Consider the following 26238-nt stretch of genomic DNA (forward strand, 5'->3'; position numbering starts at 1 on the left):
TTAACGTCATTTGAATCTGGATGTCCGTTTGTTTTACTTCTGTTGGTTTATTCTTTGATTCCTTGTACGGCTCAGGACATCGCCGTGGACTTCCCTTGTCCTCGGAGGTTGGTAGGCAGAGTCGATCTCAACACTCGTTTGAGTAGATTCGCATCCTTTTATTGTTCCTGCCTGACTTAGTGAACTGACATCCTAGTCTAACTCGTTCCGTTCCGGAGCTTCATGTACAGAGATGAGCGAGAGTTGATCGTGCCTTCCAGCAGCTAGATTGTGTCTACTAAGTCTAGTTGACAGTTTCCTTCTCATTGGTCTCAATTCCTGTATTGCATTTTGTAGATACGATCAATCTTAGCTACTGTGTTAGGTTTTCCTTCTGGTTTCGATAGTGCCCTTTGCGCGCGACCTTGAAAATAAACTTGCTGTATTCCTCAGGCTGCTCGGGAAAGACTGCTCTCTCTTGTTTTGGACCTTGACACCTATGTTCAAAGATTTTTTTTAAATCGTTGCCTGTGCACGGTAATCTTTGTTATGACAGCTTGGCATCTAACAACTCCCGCTTCTAAAACTCGTTCTCATTGGTGTTCGCACCTGCAACTTTTTGCTATATTTTCCTTTGTTGAGAGACTGACTCATAGCCCAGTGCCCACTTCCTGCTTTTGGGTTTCCAATAAGTCACTCTAGGTGCGCTGCACTTTGCAGCGCAACGGCGCCGGATATCCGGTTAGGTGGCACAATTAAAGCATTCAACGGCAACTTGGACCGTACTCAAAAGTTTCACATAGATTCATTTCATCTGAGCCAAATGTACATCACACTAAAGTATGCAGCCAAGCGATAAGCAGTACGCAGTGCACGAAAATCACTAGTTTACAACGGAAGAGGAACCCAGTTGGAAAAGCATCGTGATGTGTTATGCGATAAATTCGGTCGCACCAACCTATGCGTGCAAACGGCCGGGCAAATCGAGTGAAAAGCCGAGCAGGTCCGTCTCTTCCGTGCATATTACAAACGATGACATTAAACAAGCAATGAAAGCGAAGCACAGTTATCAGGGAATTGTGAGAGAGAGAGAACTTGAAGAATGGGGATATCACAAACAGTTGAAGCAAATTCATTACGTTCTGTGAAAGGTGGTGTCCAGTCATTTAGGACCTGATTATCGTGCAGTCTTTTGCACATCGACGATTTTCTCTTTGTCCTTCAAAGTAGGGTCAGGAACAGCCCGAGGAACGTCAGCTTTCGCAGAATCCAGCGCAACCGGGCCGGCTGGAACAGCACCACTTACAGGGACGACGGGAGCTACAACTGGGGTGGTCACGACAGACGGGGATCCAGGAAAGAAGGTCATCTGCAGGAAAATAAGAACGATTGGATATGAGTACCAGTGACGTTTGAACAAGATATAGAACTGTATAGCTTGTGGAAAGCTCATTTATCCTCGTATGAACACAACAGAAAGAGCAGGCTGGAAGCTGATGACAAATACTCCATGTTCTGTGTATCAGTATTACGCAGTGAAGTTTCTCAGGGACCACACATAGCAGAAGACGAACAAAAGTAGTTGGCAAAATACACTGAACTGGCCTTAAATGGAGACTTAACTTTGTGGAGCTTATTCAGTTGAAGAACGTTATAAACAAGAGTTTCAGGTGAGATTCAAATGAGCCTCCTGCTGACACTAACTTAATTTTCAAATAGGTGTACTTAGCAAACTAGTGTCAAAGTGGAACATAAGGTTGACGGGAGCTCCGGGACCGTGTCCAACTTATAAACCTAAGAAGGCCGAAACCGGTCTTGGATTGTCGAAGAGTTTACAGCAACCCTACGAGTAGTGTGTCTTGCCAAGAAAAGACAGAAGTGGTGTTAAACTTCACTTAACTGAGTTCCTTCATTTCATTATTCTGGAATGTGGCGACTTCATTCACGAGTATGAACGGCGATATGTTACACAACGGGAAACAGGAAAGAGCTCACTCCTGTGGTAGGGAGGCAGCACTCGCTCTCAAGACCCTTCATTCACCAAACTAGCTACATGTGATAGATAGAAACTTCCCATCGCTCTCTACTCAGGTATGCACGTATTGCGTGGCGTGAAGGTATTCAAAAAGTACGCTGAATCTGAAAGTCCATCCATGACGGCCACCTCACGTTCGAACGGATCTATTAACCGGATAGAGGTCGCGTCGTTTCCAAACTTGGTAGATAAATCCAAATCAAGGGAGTAAGTTGACATGGCCAATCGATGTTGCCTGGTACAAGACGAATGAGCTAGGCCTCCGAACCATACGAACGAATGAAATGCAGAATCAACTCCAGACGACTCCTCTATTAACAGATCTTGTGTACAGAGCCATTTAAAAGACTGATTCCCCATTTATCCACTCGAATGAAGAATTGAGAAGGGATGAATTGCGGAAAGCTAGCACTTCGTTTTTGTCTTTTCAAGCACGATACTGAAGACAACCAAATAACACCTACCCGTACAAAAAGTTGCACGGAATAGATCAAACCGCCTAATTTGATCAAATTCAAATATAAGTCCCTTGACAAGCTTGACTCATGAAACTGTGTACACGAATTTGGTTCATTAGGATTGGTCGGCACAGTTTCTCTGAATTCAGGATAGCTTCCGCTCCGCTGACGCAACAATATTCCAAATGATACTTCCCGGTCGCAACCACATAACCTGGATTCGTTAGCAATCGATGAGGAGATGCATGGACATTTCATTAAGTCAGTTTACGTCAGGAAATCATCTGTATGTCCAGAAATTCGCCCATCTGAACTCCTGTGGACTCCGACAAGATAAATATCAGCACTGCTGCAGGTGAGCTGATGGACAACATGAATGGTAGAACCATTATCTGAACCACTGAACCATTCTGAAACCGATCTGGCTAGTTGCTGGTGCGAAGCTGAATTTGAGTCAACACATGTTCTGCTGACGGTGGCTGGTAATTTGAGTCCGGATAGTGTGTCTACATTGTCGCCCTGAGGGAGAATATGAAAGGTCTTTAGAATTCGCCCAGAGGGATAGTAACTGGTTTCTACTCCCTGGGCACCAAATACACTTTTACTCACGTATCCACCAAGCCGGCTCATACAGGTTACGCATCCAGCTCCTAGTGTAGTCAACCAATATAACGAATCAAATTTCGCGAAAGTCAATATTATTTAGTCCATGTGTTTTCGATAGATTGAGAGTCCCAAACTATCACCTTGGTGTTTGATGATCGGAATGCGCAAAAAAAGTGAGACTATCCATGTGTTTCGCCCTCGTGGGTTACAGAAAGGTTTGTGTGTGGATTATTCGTCACGCTATTGGGAAATTCAAGAGAAAATGTGTCTAAACAGCTATTGTCAAGTAAACTAGTGGGAATATGGTCAGTTAGTACTTAGCCTTCTGGCATACCTAAGAATGCAGTGGGCATGATGCCGAGAGGGTTGCGCATTGATAGGCGATCGATGTGTCCATAGGTTTTCCCTTCAGAACGAAAGCGAATGTTTCCGGTGCAAAAAGAAATCAAACTCCCAAGACATACCAAGGGCATAAAAAAGACGAACATTATTCAAAGTAATCAAACCACGTCAGTAGACAAGTATCGAATAAATGAAAACGTCAATGAAGCAGCTTATGTCCATAAGTTCTGAAATAATCTATCTTTATTTTGGGGGATTCAAACGAATTGTTGGCACAGAGGTCACAGGGGCATATCTATTAGGAATCTGGCTCACTTGCAATATGCCGAGTTGTACACATAAAATACATGTTTTGGATGGCGCGGCGTTTGATCCAAATTTATTTTAAGTGATTAGTTACACAGTCAGGATCGAATATACCCGTATAGCATGAGAAAATGACACTTGTGGAATATCTGCTTTTCTACAAGTCTGTTCATATCGGCGGAACTATTTTCGGGACCTGGATTCATCTGTAAACACTGAAAGTGACGATGCAAGTGTCAAAATTGACTGTGTTTCGGAGGTATTCTAAATGTCGATGAACCGACAACCAACTGGGATAGAAGACGATGCAAGTGGAACGAATTTTCAGCAACCTTATGAATAGTGCATTGCAAGTATAGAAATGGAACTTAGTTTTATGTCACACTGATTGCAATGAATCTGAACTCAAAGCCGAACCCGTCGCTGACGAACATACCTTGCGAAAACAGTTACCCAATAAGTTCCTTTTTACGACATAAGTCGACCAAACCCGAGAAGATAAAGCCGCTAAAAGTAGACAGGAAACCTAGTTTCACCGGCGTCCTGGGCCCGAATATTAAAAATGCAAATGGTCGTTTTTGCCCTACCTGCGTAGCTTTGTTTTCATTCGTTGATTATCCTACGCATCATCATCGTCATTAAAGACAGCAACATCACTGTTGCCACTGATGCTTTACTGCCGTAGAACCATAAAGTTAAAAGCCCTGGAGTGAAAAGAGAAAATAGTGGGTAAGGGAGGGGCCCTATTGCTGGCCCATGTCAAGCATTCTGAGGTGCCTACACCTCCAAGTGCTCAATCATACAGTCTGGAAAGAAACTGACAGCACGAACACCACTGACGTCGATTAGCCACCATTTCTTGCAACGTCTCCAGCCAACCACAGACCATCCAACTAGGCACCCACATCACACTGAGGCAAACCTGTTTCACTCCAGATTTAGTTTGCGACTACATAGCTGATGTTCCTGCATCGCGAAGATAAGTGGGCTGATCCTGCACATGCAGTTGTAGAGTAGCGTCCAGTAAGGTAGATGTGCAATGGGATAACGAGGTATAGTACGTTTTGACTGATAGCCGGATCAAGGAATCTATCGCAAGCCCAATGTTTGCTCACTCGACTAAAACTGATCACTTATGTGATTAATTCTAACACCACCCTTCACCCAGCACTTGTCCACCAACCGAGACCCTACTAATATGTGTGTGACCACTGCTGAGGCAATTGCAAGTCTCTCACGTAGCCGGGGTATGTGTATTCGAAAAGGGTTTGTACACGCATTGAGGTTTGATCACGTGGCCACCGACCACACAAGCCAACCGGTCATGGCGTGAACAAGTGTTACACTTTTACTAACAAATTTCCTTTTAACCTTGTTTTGTCTGTCCGTACTGTGCATTCGTAGATGTATAAACTCTCGATCTGTATAGGCCGGGAGAGAGCGAAAACAGCACTGATGGTAAACTTGTACTCTTGATTGCTCGGGTAGGTGAAAATGGGAAACCGACAACAATATTCTTGTAAACACGTGATTTGGATGCAACTGAACATGTGTGTGTGTGTGTGACTTCCACATCCGGGAATGAACCAAACCATATTAGAAGCACGTCTTGGGACAAGAAGCCAAAGAACGCAGGCTTCATCAGCGCTAAACGATACTACTTTGGAGATTGCAGCCTAAGTACAGCCCTAGTAAAGGAACATATGAATGACAAGCAAACGCGTGGACCTGTGGTCATCGACGGGAAAGTTGTGTGGAAGGTATGCAGGGTGAACTGGAGCATTCCACAGAGGTGGTAAACGAACAGCAATCTGCCATGAAAGTCAAGATTACCCGAACACAACCATACACTGGAAACGTACGTTACTCATCCCCTAAATGTGCTATCTTGTCTAACAATAGTCAAATTCAAATACCGTCAGATACATTCTGGAATACGATGGATACTTCTACTTTATCCGTCCGCTATCGGTGATAGTATCCTGTTCTGTTTCGTGTAACCTTATAAAGCAGCTGCTAAACGTGTTTTTCGTCAGGAGTTCGTCTAAGTTGCATGAAGGTGCCACATATGTGTAGCTCAAAGTTTACGCTCCCCAGAAGAAGACCTCTGACCTTGAGGGTGCGTGCTCTTCCAAGGAGGTAGGGTGCATGTAAGTACACACACGAGCCCTGATGTAAAGTAAACATAGACAAAGGGAACAACAAAAAGCGTGACCCTGGGGAATGACATTATTATAGCATATGGTATGTATAATCGAAATGACTGGCACCGTTACTAACCATCAACCCAACTGAGAAAGCGCAGTGAAGTAGCACAATCCCGATAATTAGTGGTCCGGCAATCTGTGGACAGGAAGGGAAGAAGGATGAAGCGGACGGGTTGTGATGACATTCTTAACCCAAACAAAGGGCTGATACAAGGATGATGAACAGCAAACAGGCTTCATGTGTGCAACATCCATGGAGTGGGTGCTCGTTATGGTGCAGGGGCAGAAATAACGAAATACCTCTCTAAGTGTGTGCATCATGTGTTAATGACATTTGGTAGTCCAACCTCAATCATATTGAAAGCCTAAGACAACTGATAATTCGAACTATTTGCTATTTCATAATGGAAACGCCAATGATTGTACAGCGAAAGGCCGGACAGTCTAGTTCAACTTATTCGCGATACAGTTATCAGCACTTCCAGCGTGGTCCAGAAACTCACATGGCCTAGACTCTTCCATCTCTCTCGAACTCAATAGGGAGAGATATGGCAAGCATGAAATGGTAACGCAATGTAATCGTTCAGCTGCAATACCTTTTCGGTGCCTAGCTGCCATGCCACCCGAAGGAAGCACGAGGGCTGACATATTGCAAGGTTTCCCAAGCCCACACACTACTCAGGTACAGAGGCAGGGTTCGAAACACTTACCCTCCGATTATTAGGTTTGCGCCTTAAGCACTGAGCCACATCGAGCGCAAAACATAAAGCAAGCAGGATAATCATCCGTCAAAATATTTCCACAAGTGGTCGCAGCACTGAAGAAGCTCACTAAAACAAGTATCATATTGGAGACTTTCATCACGGAGCACAATAAATCCTGCCTTCAGTCCTGCCCACAAAAATCCACTTTTGTGCAGTATGCGGTCCCCTAGGTTAGGTTACACATTAGTCCTACGACTGCTGTTTAGTTCGGCCATGAACCTTGTGCGTGTGGCACCAGTCAAAACATCAAAGACGATAAACATCTCAATGTGTTAAGTCAGTCAAGCTGGGTCATAGTGTGTGTAGATCCGGTAGGGGACGGAATGGCTCAGTGCTTAGAGCGGGAATTTACTGAATGGAAGGTCCGTGGTTCGAACCCTACCTCGACCTCTCGACTTCCCCCGTCTAGGCTTGGGCAACCTTGCGGTTTCCCAGCATCGTGCTTCCTTCGGGTGGTACCGAAAGGGTGTTACAGCTGAACGATTTTTATAGATCCGGTAACCGATGGTTGTGCATCCAAGGAATTTCTGAAATCAATAACCATTTCTCAAGAGACAGGCGCTCTACAGTCAAGTAACAACGTCAAGTTGGAAGATGCGTTGGCAAAGTCTAGATTAGAGTTAAAAGCTAATGAATAAGCACTGAGAACCCTAATGGGAAGACAATGGCGGAAACGAGCAGAATTGATGCACATTAGAGACTTTATCGGAAACTTGCCTTTGAATGTTCCCGTCGAAAGAATGGAAACAGGGCGAATGCAAGGAAAGCGCCTGAAATCCCCATTGCAAGAACGACGAGGCTCCATTGCAAGACAGTGCTAGGTATAGCCCATAGAATCTGAAAGTGTCGGAAAAATGATTGTTAATTACGTAGCGTAATTATTTACGTTTCCCTATTCCCTAGACCAATTCACTACCCTTCCGGTGACTGCTCAAGTTTCAATAATGAACTACTCTATTTTATAGAAAGTCAATTCTATACTAACTGTTTTCATGACTCGATTTATTCACATTCATTTCTGGGTTTGTTGTTCAACATTTTGTCCCACTTTGAACTGCACAACATTTTCCCCGCTTGACTTGTCCGATAGCACACTGTCCTTTCTCTGACATCCTAGGTTGCTAACTGCCAGAGGTTCAATCTAGCCGTAAGTTTTCCTTTAACTCTGCTCATTGTTTACTGTTAATTTCTTATAGAACCACGATCTAACTGTCTATACTGTCTGCCTTTAATTCAATATACTGTTTGCTGCCCAGTTGCGACTACTGAACAAACGCAGGTGAAGTTCGTAGAATTCGGTTTAGTCGCATTTATTACTGACCGTTCGTCATTGAATTCGATTACACGTTACCCGTCAGATAGGACACCTAGATCGTGCGTTTAGGCTAAGTAACCGATTCCTTACCTGGAGATTACAGCCTTAGCACAGAATCGTACAATGACAATATACTAATAGTTCGACTGTGGCTTCTATTCGCTATATGAAGCAGGAGATGCTGCCAGAGCCTAGAAAAGAGCAATCGAAAAGTCAGAGTCGGACTTGAACCACAGAGTTCCCAGCCATTAGCATCGCGCCTTCACTACCGGTCTATCTCAAGAAAGCTTTTAGTTTAAAACAGTCGTTGTATCACTTTTTAGCAGGCTCTTAGGATTGGTGAAATCAACCTTTAACAGACCCGATCCGAGCAAGTATGACCAGGCAATTTGAGTACCCCATGAGCTGTCGAATGGCGCGTCCATTTACAGCGCTAAAGGCTACCTAAAATGATTCTTGGGACCTGAAATTTCCAAAGAGATAAGTGAAATCAAGTAAAACTAGCGTCTGCTGAGTGGTGGAACTTCATCCAGCTAAAGTACCAAAGGATGGTCTAGACATGTTATCCTGAAGCCAATGGCCTACAATTACTGGCCAAAGGATTATGTGGACGACCCCCACCACATCCACCTGTTAACTCTGGTGGCTGTTGATCTGTTCACCAAACTTTACAACTGACGTGCAGACGTTTAGTGCCCATTCGAGGAGACAGTGCACTGTTGGATGGGTAGGTGCTCTTTTCGTGCTTGTGCTTACATTGGTTGAAAGAACAGCGTTAAGCTATAACCTCACTTGGAGTGTGTTGCATTGTGCTGTGCATTTCTTGCATTCGACTGCGCCACAACATACGGAAGAGACTGCGCTCCAGATTTCGATCATATCATTACTATAAACGATAGTGAACTCCACGAAACTAATACAGCGATTCATCAGTTAAGGGGATGGGTAAGATGTTGTCTGTATTAAGTAAGCTGTAGAGTTTCAGTCCCTTATTATGCAGTCAAAATGTACCTAAATATAAACGGGTGGGGGTTAGTGTACTACTAGTTGAACGGAGCGGTGAAAGCACTAGTCACAGTTGGTGCATTATCAGCTGCATACATCATGCTGATCTATGAGCCAGACTGGTCGATGGGTACAGTATTTCGACAAAGAACAAAAAATACAGGACGCTGCCGTGCACGGGCTCACACTCACCGACACTGGCACGAAGATAGTTAGAGAATAGCCATACACGGAAAGAAGTTCGACGAAGTTGTGTGCCTTGACACCCGTGTGCCGACCACGAACGCGGGAGTGCGGCTGGGCAACAAGCGGATCTTGGTCCTCTCCATCAGACGACGAATTGGATTTACGCGATTGCATATAGAAAAAGGCCACGATTCCCAGAGGAACAAGCCACCAGTACATGTAGATCACTGTGGAAGCTAGCGTAACTGTGAGGTGTAGGATAGCAGTAAAATATTGTACTAGAAAGGACCAGGCCTTTAAATAATGAAAAATTACCAGGGTTTTGTGCAACAACTGAGAGGGATTGCTCTGCGAAAATTTGGAAGTCAATGTAGGTGTACTCACGCAACGGGAGATAAACCATATTAGCACCAGTTCTGATCAAATGTGATCACTTTTATCGACTGACACCGTGTGATTTAGCATTGCTAATAGTCCTAAACAATCGACAATGGCAAAATTGTTCTGCTTCTGTGATGTTGTCCTCAGAAACCCTGGACCCAACATTCTAACAAGACTACACTAGCTAAGGCCCGGTTCTCACACGCAGTTGAGAAGACTCTCACAGGCTTGCAGGAAAAATATCGATCAGTGACGGGACGTCCTGTGTCACTTCATCTAAATGGGTCATTTTAATGTGAAAAGCCGTTGGTTCGTGCTCGACTCAACTTCGACTTCACCACTGAACCAAGGGCAGCAATATCGTCCGCATACTTAATGTGTGGAAGAACACTATGGGACCATTTCGATCCGTGCAGTTTCAGAGAAGTGTCAAGCAACTTTGAAACGCCCTCTTCATATGCAGCACACCGTACACACTAGGAGATTGCCATGTGACGTCCACTAGCTTTCAAGAAAATAGGGCAGCCGCATTTGGCTGTAGTGGGGTTACACAATGCCAAATAGTGTGTTTACCTTTTACATTTATACGTTATTCAGGCATGCTTCAAGAATGTAAATTTTCAACGGTCCCAGTGGCTCGTAAACCGGATTTTTAAGTGCTGCTTTTCACCTCCACTGTACATATAGCTCATTCACTGCCGTTTATTAAGTGGCATACTGCAGGGGTCCTAATTCATTAACAGAATCTTTGGGCTGTTAGCTTGTGCGTCCCTGTATTTGCAGACGAGGTCAGGATACGGCGGTCGGTTGAAACTCAGTGGTTAGAGCTCAAATTTACTGAATGGGAGGTCCGTGGTTCGAACCTGACCTTTGCCTCTCGACGTTCCCAGTCTAAACTTGGACAACCAGGCAGTATCCCAGCCCTCGTACTTCCTTATGGTGGCATGGCAGTTAGGCACCGAAGGTGTGCTACGGCTGAACGATTTTTTATCGTAATTGAGTTGACGCCTACGTAAAGCATCCAGCCTAGCTGCCATGCCACACGAAGGAGGCACGAGGGCTAGGATACTGCCAGGTCGCCCAAGCCCAGACAGGGAAGTCGAGTGGCAGAGGTCGGGTTCGAACCACGGACCTTCCGGTCAGTAAATTCGCGCTCTAACCACTTGGTCCATCTCGCCCGCCTACGTAAGACTGGTGTGCAACCTATTTCAACTCAACTAAACGACAGTGATAGGATAGGAGAATGACTAGTTCGATTTGAAACTTACGAAAGATAACATCAGTCAGTGCAGTGTTTCTTTGGATCTGTGACCCGCATACTGGACCGAAGAGAATAAGCAGTTACATGTGTGCAGATAATCAAGGAAAAGCAATGTAGTTTGCTGGCTTTCTGTCGTGTGTAGCGGATGCCGACTACGAGCCCCCAGAGAGAACGCAACTCACCATTGCATATCACAAGTTTGATATAGACTTTAGCAAAAGACGGGCCGAAGACATACAGTACCCACTGTGTAACAGGTCGTGACGCGGTTGGAGCCTGTTACTATGCCTGCCTGGATATGTTATGAGGAAGATCCACCATGTTGTCATAATGGGATCTCTGGTGGCAATGAGGTGTCAGTTTTCAAGGATATATATATATATATATATATATATATATATATTGTTCACATCGATAATAGACATCCAATAAGACTAAAATAATACTTCTTCACTAAGGGTCGTATGTCAGTTAACATCATATTTCGCGTAACACGCACTTCTGGACAGACGCTTCATCACGATGGGCAAAGAGAAGAGTTGTACTGAGTTGTACTGTAATAGGTGTAAGCGGCCCAACTTCCGAGTGTTCGACCGCTCAAGGTTCTATTGTTTCGGAAATTCAACACTTATTGTGCTGAATGATGCCGTTCTGTTAGGTCTCATCGCCTTTTCTTCTGGGCGTTATAAAGAGGTTTGAGATTCCCACTGTCATATGGAAATTTCTGTTACACGTGACAGTGAGTGAGTAACCGTTATAGGAGATGGTAGGAAGCAGCGATTCGTGACCATAGCACATTGTGAAATTACATTCGCAGTTTACGACACTCAGAGCTAGTCCTCAGGTGTGAAGATAGACCGGGTACACAGGCGTGAGCCGTCTTTCGTCTAAGAATGTTGTACTGGAGCGAAGTGTAACCAGTAGAAAAGTTGAAGTGACACCATTGACAACGCAACATCAGTGCTCAATTCTCATGCTTCCCTACCGTATTGTAGATATCACAAGGGTATCACAAAGGATGGGATACTGCCAGGGCGCCCATACTTAGACAGAAGAACGATTTGGGTGCTCGACCAAAACATTGGGTTCAAAAGCGCATGACCTCAAGGCGTCAGTGTTCGGCGAGAACTGTAAATGCCTTACCATCCTTAAGGAACAAGTCGCCACAATGTTCCAACCCCCAAACTGGAAGGCCAGGAGACTGTGATGCTCAAGCCCTTAACCTGGTATGACAGTGAGTATCGCACGGACACCCCCTAGTATACCTCGATGATCAACAAAGGTGCACAAACCGTCACACTACGGCAAGGTTCAGTCTCTTCGTGACAGATGCCATTGAAATAGAACCACGCAATATTTTTTGTTCTTCGGGAAATACGTAACCTTTGAAAAGGTAATGCTAATCCTGAGAGTATTCTGTGTTAAAAGTAAGCTTAAGGTTATCAGGGAGTTTTCGGTACGCCAACACACTTGAACACACACCACAGAAGCGAGAGGTTGGACTATGGTCTGTCATCTGTGTTTTTAATTATGTCGACGGCGGCCGACACACACTGGATGGGAGAAACAACAGGATACCATCTACACTCCGAGAAAACCGTCGTGAACGATATCCATATAACCAAAATATAGATGTTAAGTGTACAGATGTCGCCAGCGGAATGAGCAAACGCTACTAACAAGTATCGGTGATGAGTTTCACGCTCTGTTTCGAACTAACCTGTAGCCCTCAACTGTGGTCTTTCTATCAACATTGCCTGTATATCTGATCACATCAGTGAGTTTGAATGTCACATGAAAAATCAGGCGGTATTCAAGAACTTGAGCCATTATCGTTGTTGGTTGGAGGATGAGCGAAATCCTAAATATTTCAACGGAAGGGAAACCAAGCCTTCGTAAGAGTAGGCTTCTGGGATATACACCGTTACGAGTTAGTTACCATTACGAGCACAAAGTCGCTTCAAATTGCCATCAGAAAATGTCAACCCAGTTGTCTTCCAGGAGAGAATGAGCCTTTATAAAGCAAATTGATTTCCTGTTGAGGTCGTTTGTGGGCCTTCGAATACATACTGCGCCCAATTAAACTATCACCTGAACAAACTACTAACTACAAAAGAGGGCTGGTCAGTGAGATCCAGTAAGATTCACACAAGACACACACATAAGAACCCGAAGCAGACTTAGGCCAGGTGTGACAAAAAGTTAACATACCTACGAAAAACGAAATTCTGAGGACCTGTACCTGTCTGCGAGCAACCGACAGAACTTCATCCCAGAAATGGATGAACACTGCAAGTCGACAACCACTACGGTCAAGGAAATTGAGGACTTGCTGGTCCCTCTAACTTTGAAAGATGAAGTTTCTTCAACAAAACCTTACAGTAAATAACGCGATAATGACAGGTATTGTGTGGTGTAGTAGTTATTGGGTCAGAATTTAGAAGTGTTCACTGCGATAAATTAAGTTGGGTTTCCCAAGTCCATGGAGCGATATTCTCTTTGTCAAAGGAGAAACCTTGGCTACCCTTGACGGAAGAAAAACCATAAGAAAAGAATACACATATTCTAATTCCCAGAAGGGATGGTTCACAACGAATACATCCTATAACAGCGATGCAGACTGATCAGACAACTTTCAGGTCAAACGGTTGGTATCTGGGACTTCGCTTGGTCAGTAGGTCAGCTCAAGATAAGTTTGTTGTTGTGCTTTGGAACAGCCTACTGTTGCGAACAATTCTAAGGTGACCATAATGAAATACAGGATGGTACCACGTAAGATAACTAAAGATCAATCGTTTTTAACTGATGAATGTTTTCTATGCTCTGTCGAAATACATCTTCGTGGTGAACTACTTCGTTACATGGTTCTTATTAGGTTTTGGCTGGTTGGTCCAAGACTTATAGGTTCGTAATAACTTACATCAGAACTGTAGAGATTTACCACGTTGCGCTTGCAACACGGCAGTGTTCATTCCCACCTTTTCATAAAACACGTATAGGGTCAAAGTGTTTAGAAACGTGCTGAAATTGTAGGCACCGCTATAAAATGAAACGACAGAAGGGGCAACGAAGATCATTGAAATTACCCTTTCGGAAATCATACCGCCAAGATGCAAGCCGTCCGCGAGATTGTAAATAACTCGATATATTGCCACCAATGGCAGAGGCCAAAATCAGAGTAGTTGCTATCCAAAATGGGCCGTACAGGTCTGCACGTGGTTTCAAGACATGTTGAATAAAGTTTGAGCGGGGATTTGGGATGACTGAAAACGCCAATCTTCGCAGCACCTAAGCAATAGTAAGAGCATTTAAGCAATTAGTCACGAAAACAGGAAACAATATAATAGACATTTTAAAGGAAGCATTCTCAACCAGCTTTAGTGTGAGTGGTTTGAAGGACATTATGGACCAAAAAATACATTCTGCGGGGTAAAGTTCATGCAGGAAGTCTTATCCCGATTGATTTTAGCTATTTAACTGTACAGGTAGTTTGGCTTCAGCCTCTAGTTTGATTCAGCGAAAAATGGAAAGGATAAGGAGATGACTTGAGCAGTTAGTTATGTTGACTTATTTTATTTACTCGATGGAGCCAAGTATCTGAGCCATAACCACCTAGTCTTGTAAATCTGTCAGGCAGTCAAGATGACCCAACCGAGACTAGTCTGGCAGCATGGCTCATTCCATATCCCCTCGTTAGAGTTGACACACCGCAATGTTTATCTTACACCGAACCTGGCAGCGCGCGCAACGCTCGCCTCAGTAGACGCTTTTGCCCCATCCTTAGGAAGTGACCTAGGCAACATCGCTGTAGTTTGAAAGCGTATTCGGTTAGGTGTTCTTTACATCACTTGTCCTCGTGTTTTAGCGTTGCCCACACATTGACATCACGATATACTTTGAAGACGGCGAAGGTCGAGTGCAGATAACATCCGATTATTTTGTGCAAGATCAAATTGAATTGTTCAGCTGAGACACTTTCTTAGTGTCTAGCTGCCATGCGGAAGGAGGTACTTTGAAGACGGCGAAGGTCGAGTGCAGATAACATCCGATTATTTTGTGCAAGATCAAATTGAATTGTTCAGCTGAGACACTTTCTTAGTGTCTAGCTGCCATGCCAACGGAAGGAGGCACGATAACTGGGATACTACCAGGATGCCCAAGACCAGACAGGATCAGTCGAGACGCTGAGGTAAGGTTAGAACCACGGACCTTCCGGTCCGTAAGCCGGGGCCTTAACCATTGAGCTATCTCGACGTCCTATCCTGTGCACTTAAAGACCAATTTTTAAACCCACTCAGGAGTGCTTTTTGAGACGAGGAGCTGTACGATCGCTTCTTCAAGCTCAAAATGATATCTCGTTGACTAGCGGACAATGATCCTGCTCTCAGTGTGAGATAGTTTAGAAGGCGTGCAACTATTAGCAGACAAGGTACATCTGAGTTGGATGAAGCAACACGCTTCAAGCTTCCTGGCAATAAGAGTGGGGGAAACTGTGGTCACAAGCTGATCCCGTACAAGAACCTTGCACACAAATGGTGAGAAGTACACCCCACGCCTACGGACCTCTAGAGATAACCTGTCGGGAATGAGCTGAACGGTATTCAGACGTACAATTTAAACCGCTTGATTACCAGGGTAGTTTAGGCCCATGACTTGCCTCTCTGGGACCAGATCTTCGTTACCGACTCGCCAGAGGGGTCCTAAGGATGTCAACAGTCACAATGATGGGTAGGAAAGACGACATATGGAAACCCTTGCGAGCTCGGCTGAGGACGTGGAAAGTCGATGACGGCCGGTAGTAAACCCCGAACCGGTCCGAATGTTTTTTTTTGAATATCATGCCTCAAAATCTTCACAAATTCACCCCGTAAGCCATCCTTGGTGTCAAAGGACAATTCTATTAAGAAACTGAAAGCAGCAAGATGTCCAAGGTTTTCACCGAAGGAAAACAATGCAGTCTTGTACGAAGATTACCTAAGATGGGCCGGTCAACTGAGTGAACACCGCAGCTAACTCAGGTGGGAGTGCATTTTTACCAGAGGTTGTGGTCACTGAGTAGAAGCTTTGCTTTATGGCTCTCTTTAATAAAATGACAGGTTAGAATTGAACCCCTGATGGCTTCGTACGCGGCCGGCTAAGCTGGGATAATACGTATTCTATCTATCAAGCTAAACGCCTAAAAGGCTCGTGGTCAGAGTGCTGTCAGAGTTAAAAGTAACCTCTCTAGGTGATTCTCCCGAGGACAACGTTTCCGATTATATCAAGTGGGCTACGGTCACCTGTGCAAACCCAATTTATCGGGCCTGTTTGATCCAGCAAATTTTCTCAAGAAACCTAGAAAGCTGGTACTTGGAAACCTGATATGCCTTCATCTGAGTAAAAACGGGTGAGAATCACTCTTCGGTCTGGTAGTTGCACAGAAAGAATATTAAGGGTGTTAGCTGCCGGTTGTGGAATAACGTACCTGAGTGATGATCAATGACCTTGGTAGGAGTAAACATTGGGGGTGGGAGTTTAGTGCAGTTCAGGTTGGAAAGATGCCACGGCCAACCTATCGACATCGATTTTTACAGTTTCGTTAACGTTTTTCCCCCAGCGCGCAGTCAGATAGACAAAAAGCTACCTAAAAGGATTCGGTGCATTCTGGGAAAGAGATGTAAACTATTTTTACACAAGGGAACTCCCGGTAAAATACGGAACCACTGTAAGTGAGAAATACGCCAACAGAACATACAAAAGCAAGTCACGGTACTAGACCTCGCTCTGAAGAACGAAGATGTGCTATTTACGTACATGACACTGCCAGAGAAACAAGCCAACCGCCTTTCCCCTAAGAGACAGAAACGGGGAACCAGCAAAGTACGCAATAGTGGCATACGAGGTCTGTAGAGAACACTATGAAGGCCTGTATTCTACCTCAATGACCTCGTCACATCCGACCTTGTCAAGACGTAACTACGAACTGCCTCTAACCAATGTGGTCTTCAATGAGAAGGACATTCGCCCACTCTTGCACAAGACAAACCCTTTGAGTGCGTTGGGGTCAGACGAGCTTCATCAAGGCTCTTGGAAGAAACGTCGCTCACACTATCGAAGAATTTCTACCTGGTGTATCGGCAGTCGCTTGACAAAGGCAACATCCCCCCCCCCGCTTGGGAGGAAGCGATTATCACGCCAATCTACAAAACTGGTGACGGACCATCGCGCGACAGTTACAGGCCTATTAAACTCACTAGCGTACCGTGCAAGTTGATGGGACGCATTCTGAGGTGGGCCATCCCTTCACCAACAACAACCTGATATTCCCAATGCAACACGGATTCCTCCTAAACCGTTCTTGCAAAAGCTAGGGACGAGGGGGTTATACTGGATGTCATATTTTTCGACTTCTCAAAGGCCATCGATCAGATTTGACACCTCCCGCTGCTCCACAGACTCGAGTCTTACAGGATTCGGGGGAGAAATTCTACGCCACGTTAAGGCGATCTTATCAGACAGAACATTCTGAGTGAAGCCAGACTTGACTTGCAACTCTCCAGCGTTAGTCTTTATTGCAGTCCCTCAAGGCCTTGTCTCGGAGACCACTTTTGTTTCTTATCTATGTCAACGACCTTCCAGCTGTTTTAAGTGCATGTCTACTTTTTGAAGACGACTTGAAACCCTAGAGTTGAAATGCCAGTGCCCTCCACATGGATGTAAACGCAGTAGAGTAGTCGTTGGCACCTTCCCTTGAATGACAAAAACGGCACACGTCATTTGGAAGAGACTTAGTGGACGACTTTGTCGTGCATACGGGAATGCACCACAAGACACTGCGAGGATAGATACTAAACAGGACTTAGGTATCTGGCTGTCTTCAAACGTATCGTTCTCACTACACCATGAAAAGTTGACTCGAAATGCGTTTGCCGTTCTATGGATGATTCATCGAATCTTCCCGTTTTACTCGCATTGATCTCCAGACACTCTACGGGACCTACGTCGGACTTCTTGAATACGCCAACCAAATCGTCTATTCAGGACGCAAGAGAGACGTAATACTTGTTGAGTGTCACCGAGCTGCTATGGAAATGGTTGCCGACGTTAAATAGTTGAGTATGAAACGCGTCTTGCGGTCCTCGGTCTATGTTACTGGAGCAACGTCGCCTCCGAGAAGACATAAACTTTCTTACACCCTGTTCAAACAACTTTTGGCCAACAGGTATTTCATCGTTGACCAAACACACGGCGGGAACAGGATGAGAATACTTTCCAGATCAGAACGCACACTTTTACTAGGCAACAGTTTTTCTCATTTCAGGTAGTTGGCATGTGGAACGGTTGTTCACGATGCATCTAGAATCCACTCCAAAGCATTTTGGACGGTTTTGTATATGAATCCTCACGCTGGCAAGCTTACTGCCATGCTGAGAACTTAAAGAACAGTGATACATCTTTTTTCGCTTGTGCATTTCAGGTTGACAACAGCCGCTCAGCGAAAAGAACAAACCTGACACGGGAAGTTTGGGTGAAAGCCTCGATCCTGTGAATTATTACATGAACCAGTGTGAGTGACTGCGCTTTCACTATTTTGAGTAGATTCAGCTCCAAGCTTATTTTCCTATTTAGAACTGTATGGCGATCTGAAATTCCAAAATAATATTTTATCTTAGGGGTAAAAGTAAATTCATAGTTAAAGATACGTCATGAGAAGCGGCCAGTGCAAGGATACAGGTCAACAGGTGACCTGAACTGTTTGGCAAAAACCACAAGCAACGGAAACCGGATTGACTTTCAGGGACCACAGGAGTTACCTGTGGCAGGTCTCCTTGACCAAATGGAGGAAACCCGGATTGGTTACTGAGAGGCAGGTCGACAGTGTAGCTACCAAACAGTGACTATTGGATGTGACAGGGGATGTTGCCGCAGTTCATACTCATAAAATACACCTACCTGATGTGTATCCACATCGAAGTGTTGCTGGTAAAACTCAATATTCCATGCATTGGGCACCCGTTCAGTACGCGTTGTGGTTGTTTCCACCTACATGCACATATACCAACCTAAAGGGTGGAATACCGTGGGTTCTATATCACCATCCAGCTCAGGATCGGAACTGTCATTGGCTTCTAAGCGGCTTGGCAGTGGAACACGCACATAGTCGTCGGTATTAAACTTCAGTGACATCTGAAACGTAGTACTGCTCACGAAAAAAGGCCTGCAAAAGAAGTTACAACCTGAACGCTGATTGGCTTAAAATTAGCCAACCAAAATGTGGGACCTCTTAGGTCAACTCTAGGTAAGTCATTCACGGAGTGCATGAGTGAATGAAGGAGCCTGTGCGTCTGCAGTTTCTCAGTGGCCCGGCGATGGAGAGGGAACACTGGACCATTGTTAAAGTGGTAAAATTGACTACACCAAATTCAAAGTCAATCCGGTTGCACCTTTGCCAAATAGTCGCTAAAAATTGCTGGCGAAAACTGTAGAACCGAGCAGAGAATATCAATTTCGGATTTATTCGGTCACCGTGCTTACCTTCTTTCCAAATTAAGTACACCGCCTCCTGAATACTTCGTCTTCACAACCAGCTTACCGGGGCAACCAGAGTGTTGGTAGTGTATGGAACTAGATGGTCGCTGTGGGGAGAGTACTTGGGATCACATGCACAACCGACGAACAGCGCAATTGAATGGCCATCAGTTTGAGATTTCTGTGAAATTCCGGCCTATTTTGACAGCCTTGTATGTACATTCCGAATTAGCAGACCTACACGCAGACCATCGGACTGGATACGGCAACCGCAGCACCGTGATTGCGAAGTAGCACATCGAACAATTACAAGTACCGCGCGTGGACGTCTTGGGTGAATCGGCCGTTTTCGTTAGGGCGGTCAGTTGCTGGGTGCGGTGCATCGCGATGAAACACAACCAGTATGAAGCAGTGATATACTGGAGATCATCTATGGCCCGGTGTGTTTTACTACCGCAATTCAGGGAAAGCATTAGGGGAGCTACATCTCGAAAGTGAAACAGTGCAGAAAAGCCATTAAAGAGCGCGATGGTTAGTAAGAAGGCCGCGGCCCTAAATGACTAATGGCTAGGAGTGGTTTTAACTTCCATCTTTTAAGCAACACAGCAGTAGCGGATTTCAAAACTTCGTTCGCTGTTACTTTGTTGGGGACGATGAGGAATGGTGTTAGTTGGTCGGCGCAAGTGGGTGTTGCAATACGTGAATAAGATGAGCGCGCATTAACTAGACGCCCAAGTCAGAGTCTGCTGTATAGCCCGGGCAAACGTTGGAGGTAAGCTCATATTTAATTACTTGCCACGGCACGAAAGGGGGTGAAAAGCCTTTCCGGAAAGCTGCTACAACTATCTAGTCTGACCTATCCAAATAGTGCGCGAGGGAGCTGGAAAATGAAGCGAGTTGCCAGTAGGAGGCCGCGACTGGTGCTAACAAAAAAAGTAGGGTGATGGGTGGTCAAATGGCATCACAACTTACGCAAAAAGGGTAGACAGCTAATTCTTGAATCCACGGGGCTAGTATTTCACATCGTATTGGGGTATTAAACTGTAAGAAAATCTAACGTGCGTGGTCTCGCTGTATCTTGAAAATATGAGAAGATCTGTGTACAGTATTTGGATCGAAATACGACAGAGGCATTGTTCTGCTAAATTACACATGAAACAGCACTTCTTACATCGCTGGCTTTAAAAAATCATGATGGTTTCCAGTGATGTATGCTATAAACCAAGTCGGGTTTAATCGAACGGCATCTGCACTCGACAAACACTCTTTAGTATTTAATTTTCCCCATACGAAAACTGACCTAAGAGTTCCGCAACTGGGTGTCAACAATGACACTGCAGGGCATGTGGGCAAACCTATGCACTTGGGTGCAAGGCATCAGGGTGACCCTCATTGCCGGACGTAACTAATCGCAGTACGGGTGCTTTTAAGGAAGGCGGAAACCTCAACCGGAGTATTGTTAAAACCGCTTGGGCGTGATTGGCTACGGTACCTGTAACCAGCTTTACGGGGTGGGGTAGTGGTGGTGGACAAAAGGCGGCTATAGCGAATAAGTGGAAGAACCACGGACAGTGAAAAGCATACAAATAATCGGAAGATTGTCTCGGGCAGAGTGGCCATGGATTACATAGGTGAGTAATTCAGAGCAGAGAAATCTCCCGAAGATACTGCCTGTGAAAGAGAGCTTACGAACAATGTGCTCCCGTTTCCATCCACACAAGTGGGTGCTCCACAGCCGCTGGAGGTGGCGAAGGAACCTTACAACGGCTTCAAGACAAGCCATGGCATCACTGCCGGTCGAAAGAATCCCGCAGGCTGGCATCCCTTCAAGATGGTATGGTGTGAGTATTTTGGACCGCTTGCATTTAAGAATGGCTGCTTGTTTACCTGCTTACAGATGAGGGCAGTGCACCTTGAAATGGCCTATTCACCATCTTCTGACTCCTTCATTAGGACGCTGATGCGTTTTTAGAACGAAGGGGAGCCCAAAAAAATATTATCAGTTATAACGTTTCCAATTTCGGCGGAGAAGAGATGAAATTGAAACGGGCAATAGATCGACTTTCATATACACGCATCAGCGCTGAACTAATTTGGTATAACTTCGAATGGCAATATACCCCACCGTTGAGCAGCTAAAGAAGCGAAGCATGGGAACGTCTCATACGTTCCGTAAGATGGATACCAAGGTCGACATTGAATGAGCAGAATGCGAGTGATGAGGAACTAGTGACGTTTCTTACGGAAGCAGAGCGGGTAATGAATGGACGCCCTACTGTATCCAACCAAACCAACTATTTCGACGAGCTATCCTTAAAGACAAATGATTGCTCATTCTCAGCAATCGGGTACACAGAGTTGTGCCGAAAAGTAAAACAGAAAGGTATATGAGAGGTTAACAACAGGTGAACTACTTGACTCAAGTATTTTGGAAGCGGTGGGTGAGGGAATACACACCTCTGTTTCAAGAACGGACTATGTGGCGGAAGCCTCAAAGGAATTTCAGAAGAAGGGATGTAGCCCAGGTGCAATCAGTTGCGTTCTCTCGGGACCAGTGACCCGTGGGCGTAGTTGATGAATGTGAAACATCAGGCGACGGTTTAGTTGGGACCGTAGTTGTACGCAAATGAGACGGTAGGCTAAGGAGGGATGTGTGCAGGATAGGTCTGATAGAGGGTTGTGAATAGGGGTGGTGGAAGGAGATGGAAACCCGGCGCTCAACTCTATACATGTGGGAGATGTGTTTTCAAACTCATCGCATGCAGGGAGACCACTGGGAGTTGGCGCGCGGACAAGTTCCGTTTCACGTACTGCTGTAAGTCCACTCGGAACTTGGGGTAAGTAAAATATTTGAGCCAGGAATGACCACTGCCTGATGGAGGAAAATCCACTGGGATTTTGGGTGGCTGTGTAGAAGACAGCTTACTAACATTGTGCTCCTGTTTCAAACCCCATGTGACAGCCAATCCCCGTATTTATTCCCCTTGACCAGATTAATTGAAACCTTCTTGTTTTACTGAACTATTTTTATAACTCCTACGGACTTTTATCGGACACTGTGATTTTGCGGTTGCTCGCCGTCGATATCTGTTTGGTTGTGACGTTATCGATTTCGTGGCGTAGTGATCTGCGCTTTATCCTCAGGCTGGTAACTGTACCGCCTTATTTGTAGCCCTAAGGTATCTGTGGGGGAGAATCCGTTGAGGTTTGTTGAATATGTCTACTATTATATTTGCAATAGTACCGTGATTCCAGAATTCGGATTTCTTGGTCGTTTTCCTGGATTGGCAGGCGTGACCCAAACTCAGAAAGCAGAAAACCGTTACAAAGAGTGCTCAACTAATTCAATCATTAGGTGGTGGGTACACCGTCAAACGCCTATTCAGCTAATGTGGATAAAGGTCGGCAACGAGAATGCCACTAGAGTTGAGTGGTGGCCGTAATTTATGGCGTCTCAAACCAGGTGCAGTGGAAACATTGCGGTCCTATTCTTGGAATGCGGCAGCACACAAACTTTTAACAATCATTTCCACACCCTGTGACCATCACACTTCTTTTTCCACTCTGACATGGCCAAAGAACAAGGGCTACATTTGGCAAACAACAGCCTGACACTCAAACTAGATGGCCTAACCAGTGCAGCTTATGCTGCCGGATCCGTCAATATAAGTTCTCGTTGTACAGCCGAACGCTGACTTTCTGATTGTCTCGCCACAGATTCCGTAACGCTAAATTCCGGGGGCTGCGTTTCTGCGACTAGGACATGGAAAAGTTCAACCCTGCTGTTATAACAAACCGATCATCGCAACCACACAGCAGATTTGTCCGTAATGTAGCCTGACACACGTCCTTTGAGATTCATGGTTACAGGTCGTTGGCATTATAGGTGTCTTAAATTTGCATACCCGACCTTATTCTTAGATATTCGTGCATTGATTTTTTCTGTCTTACTATAATCGTGTCCAGTTACGTGAAACACTTCACAAATTTAAACGCCACCCTCCGGACTCCGTATTCGCGGACACGTCCTTACTCCTAATTAGTTCAAAGCCTGTGCTAGAGGATAGCATAATTTAGGGCAGTTGATCTGAAAATGCCTGCGCCTTCTCATAGTCAAAGATGATTTGGACGTGGTCCGCGAGTTCCAGATCGACAAGGTATGTAGAATACTTCGACGTATTCAGGAGAGCCCACTTGAGTGACGCGCAAAATCACAAGCCAGACATTGTGGATTCTTGAGATTTATCAAAAGATGCGGTACTACATGTATAAAATACGTAATAAAAGGGGTAAAAACCTCAACTTATGGGGGTTTCCGTCTAAACTATTGCACGAAATGCTGCAAGTCCAAAGAAGGCTTGGAGAAAATAGCAAATCGATCTTAGTTTGCTACGCACACCTGGGTACAATACGTGGTAACGCAAATAGGTCAAAAAGCCCACGCAAAGAATGGTCGACCCAACTGGTTCGACAAACAAAGGGTCAAAGTTCGTGAGGAGTTAAAAAATGTAAATAGAGTCCATGAGATAGACGTAGCAGACAGCAGCAGATAAGAGAACAGTTTGACTGGGGGGAAGAAAGTACAAGGTATTTGTCGGCAGCTATTTGAACACGAGTATTTTAGCCACCTTCCTGGGTTCCTGTCACATCTTTTCGATCACAACTAGCTAGGAATGGTAAGGGCAAGTACCCCTGGCGAACATGGCTCCATGCCCGAAAGCTTTTGGAGACCTCTCTAAATACTCCAATATATGAGGCTGGAAAGTACTCATTATGTTCCCAAACCTCCATGGCATTCTTTGCTGGCAAGGTCGAAGGTTACCTTTGGCATTGTTCAAGCACCCGACGGAGTGTGAATATTTTGCCATAGAGGTACTTCGAACAACGTACCCCACTGAGACCCATTAGCTCTAACAGACAATGCCGGTAGGTGACGACCACAAAAGTGAAAATTTGTCATACTCATCTCTAATGAACTAAACTCCTGACATCCGCCCCCCGTTTGCGGATCTCCATCGAACGTGTAACAGTGTGCTCACCAGTGAGGACCTGCAAAATTACAGGCTAAAATATTGTCCCGTCTTACTGAATCGAGTTACTTCACTACAGGCAACCCTTTTTAAATGACATGGCATCTGTTTTTATCCTGTTCGGAGATTGTGTTTGTCTCGCTGTTCGGACGGATGATGGTTTTGTTTCATCAGGCATCATTAGCCGGCAGTTCCGTAGGCTTTGAACCACAATGCTCATACGGCACAATGCACTTCGACATCCAAGTCGCATTGGCTAACACGTTTAAATAACAACTCCATCCTGGTGATGAATGAAACCGACATGAGAGGGCCGCAGCTGCCGCGCTCCCGCCAAAACCGTCCTTGAACGTGTACACTCCTGTCATAGTGCTTGATACCAAAATGCAGCACGTTCAACCGTCTCAACGGTTTGGTGCTTGATTCCCCGTTGCTTAGTATTTGGTGGATTGTGTTATGACTCGGCGAGTGGCCAAATTGATCTGAAGCATGAGCGGGATTTTCAACCCATCACCTGGTCGCACATCTGCGCTATCCGTGGGCTAGACGAACACCCAAAATTACTTTGAAACCGTGGCTCGAAAAAGGAAAACTTTAACATAAAGTTTTAACATTTCATGATAATTTTTCGGGCGTATGAGATCTTCCCAAACGACCGCAGTTTCGTTGAAAGTTGTTTAAATCTACTCAACCCCCACGATATTCAAGGCCCGCGATATACATATTTTAAATGGCTGCTGTCGCTGAGCACGTGAATGCGGGGGATGATTTTGTGGCGAATTTGGCTCGTAAAAGTTTTTCTCATTCAATGCATTTCAATTCGCTTTGAAAGAGTATCAGACGAAACATTTCGTTGTTTTCGTCCGTATAAAGTCCAGAAAGAGCAGCAATGCGCTACTTTTGTATGAAAAAGCCTTCTACCGTTGCAGCAGACATCCCTGCAGACGAAGCAGAAGCCGTGGAATTCGTCGCACCTAGTAAGTTTCGTGTACGTTGTAGCACACGTCATACTGATTGTCCGGCAATGTTCTACGCTCGCCGGTACCATGACCGCTTGAGGGTTACTTCCTACTATCTGGAGCACAACCATCCACGCAGCATGTTTATTTTTGACAGGCGCCCCATCAACCGGCGACTGACAAATGATGAATTAAAGGAGCGTTCTACCCTTTTGAAATACGGTGCTCCGTCATCGGAGATTCGGCAGTACGTCGTAGACCACTTCGGAAGGGTGCTCACTATCAAGGATGTGCGTAACTATCGCGTCAAACGTCGGCCCCCATTGTTAAGTGGGTCGCTGGTTACCTTTGAGTCGGTTTTTTAGATGACATGTTGTCCATCATATCCAAGTTTCCAGAGTGCGGTCGCGTGCTGCTGGTGGAATCGGAGGGTGGCAGTTATAGTCACCTGTGCTTTTCTCGAACGCAGCAGATAACACTCTTTAGACGTTTCCTGAACGTTGTGAAAGTTGATGTTACAAACGGTACTAACCGTCTTGGGTAAATAAATTTTGAGCCCCTGACGTTCGCCGTTAAGTTACAAGCCTTATACATTCCTTGTGACAAATGGCATGGAGATCGTTCGACTCGTAATGTATGCCTTTGTCGAAAGCGAGCATCTTATGCCATTGCGCCAGCTGCTCAGCTTGTTCAAGGATAGGATGGGTAGACAATATTCAGTCGAAACGTTCATCATGGACAAAATGTCTTCGCTGCCAAAGCTGTATTTGGCTGCAACATAATGCTGTGCTATTTTAACGCATGGCAAGCCATCCGGAAGCACGTATGTTTCATTGCTTTGGTATAATTTTTGCAGACAATTTCCAACTGCAGTCGGCACATATTCCACCGTATGG

General features: G+C 45.1%; 1 protein-coding gene across 1 annotated transcript; it reads right to left on the bottom strand.

Moving 5' to 3' along the window:
- Positions 1-797: 797 nt before the first annotated feature.
- T265_01539 (hypothetical protein) lies at positions 798-19011 on the bottom strand (the record flags this gene model as incomplete). The annotated part of the gene is made up of 6 exons (XM_009165598.1): positions 798-1348; positions 6007-6069; positions 9210-9448; positions 13932-14133; positions 18778-18867; positions 18904-19011. The coding sequence occupies 6 exons, from the start codon at positions 19009-19011 to the stop codon at positions 1157-1159; spliced, it is 894 nt and encodes a 297-aa protein (XP_009163862.1).
- Positions 19012-26238: the final 7227 nt, after the last annotated feature.

This window comes from Opisthorchis viverrini (assembly GCF_000715545.1).
Source record: "Opisthorchis viverrini unplaced genomic scaffold opera_v5_17, whole genome shotgun sequence".
NCBI lineage: Eukaryota > Metazoa > Platyhelminthes > Trematoda > Opisthorchiida > Opisthorchiidae > Opisthorchis > Opisthorchis viverrini.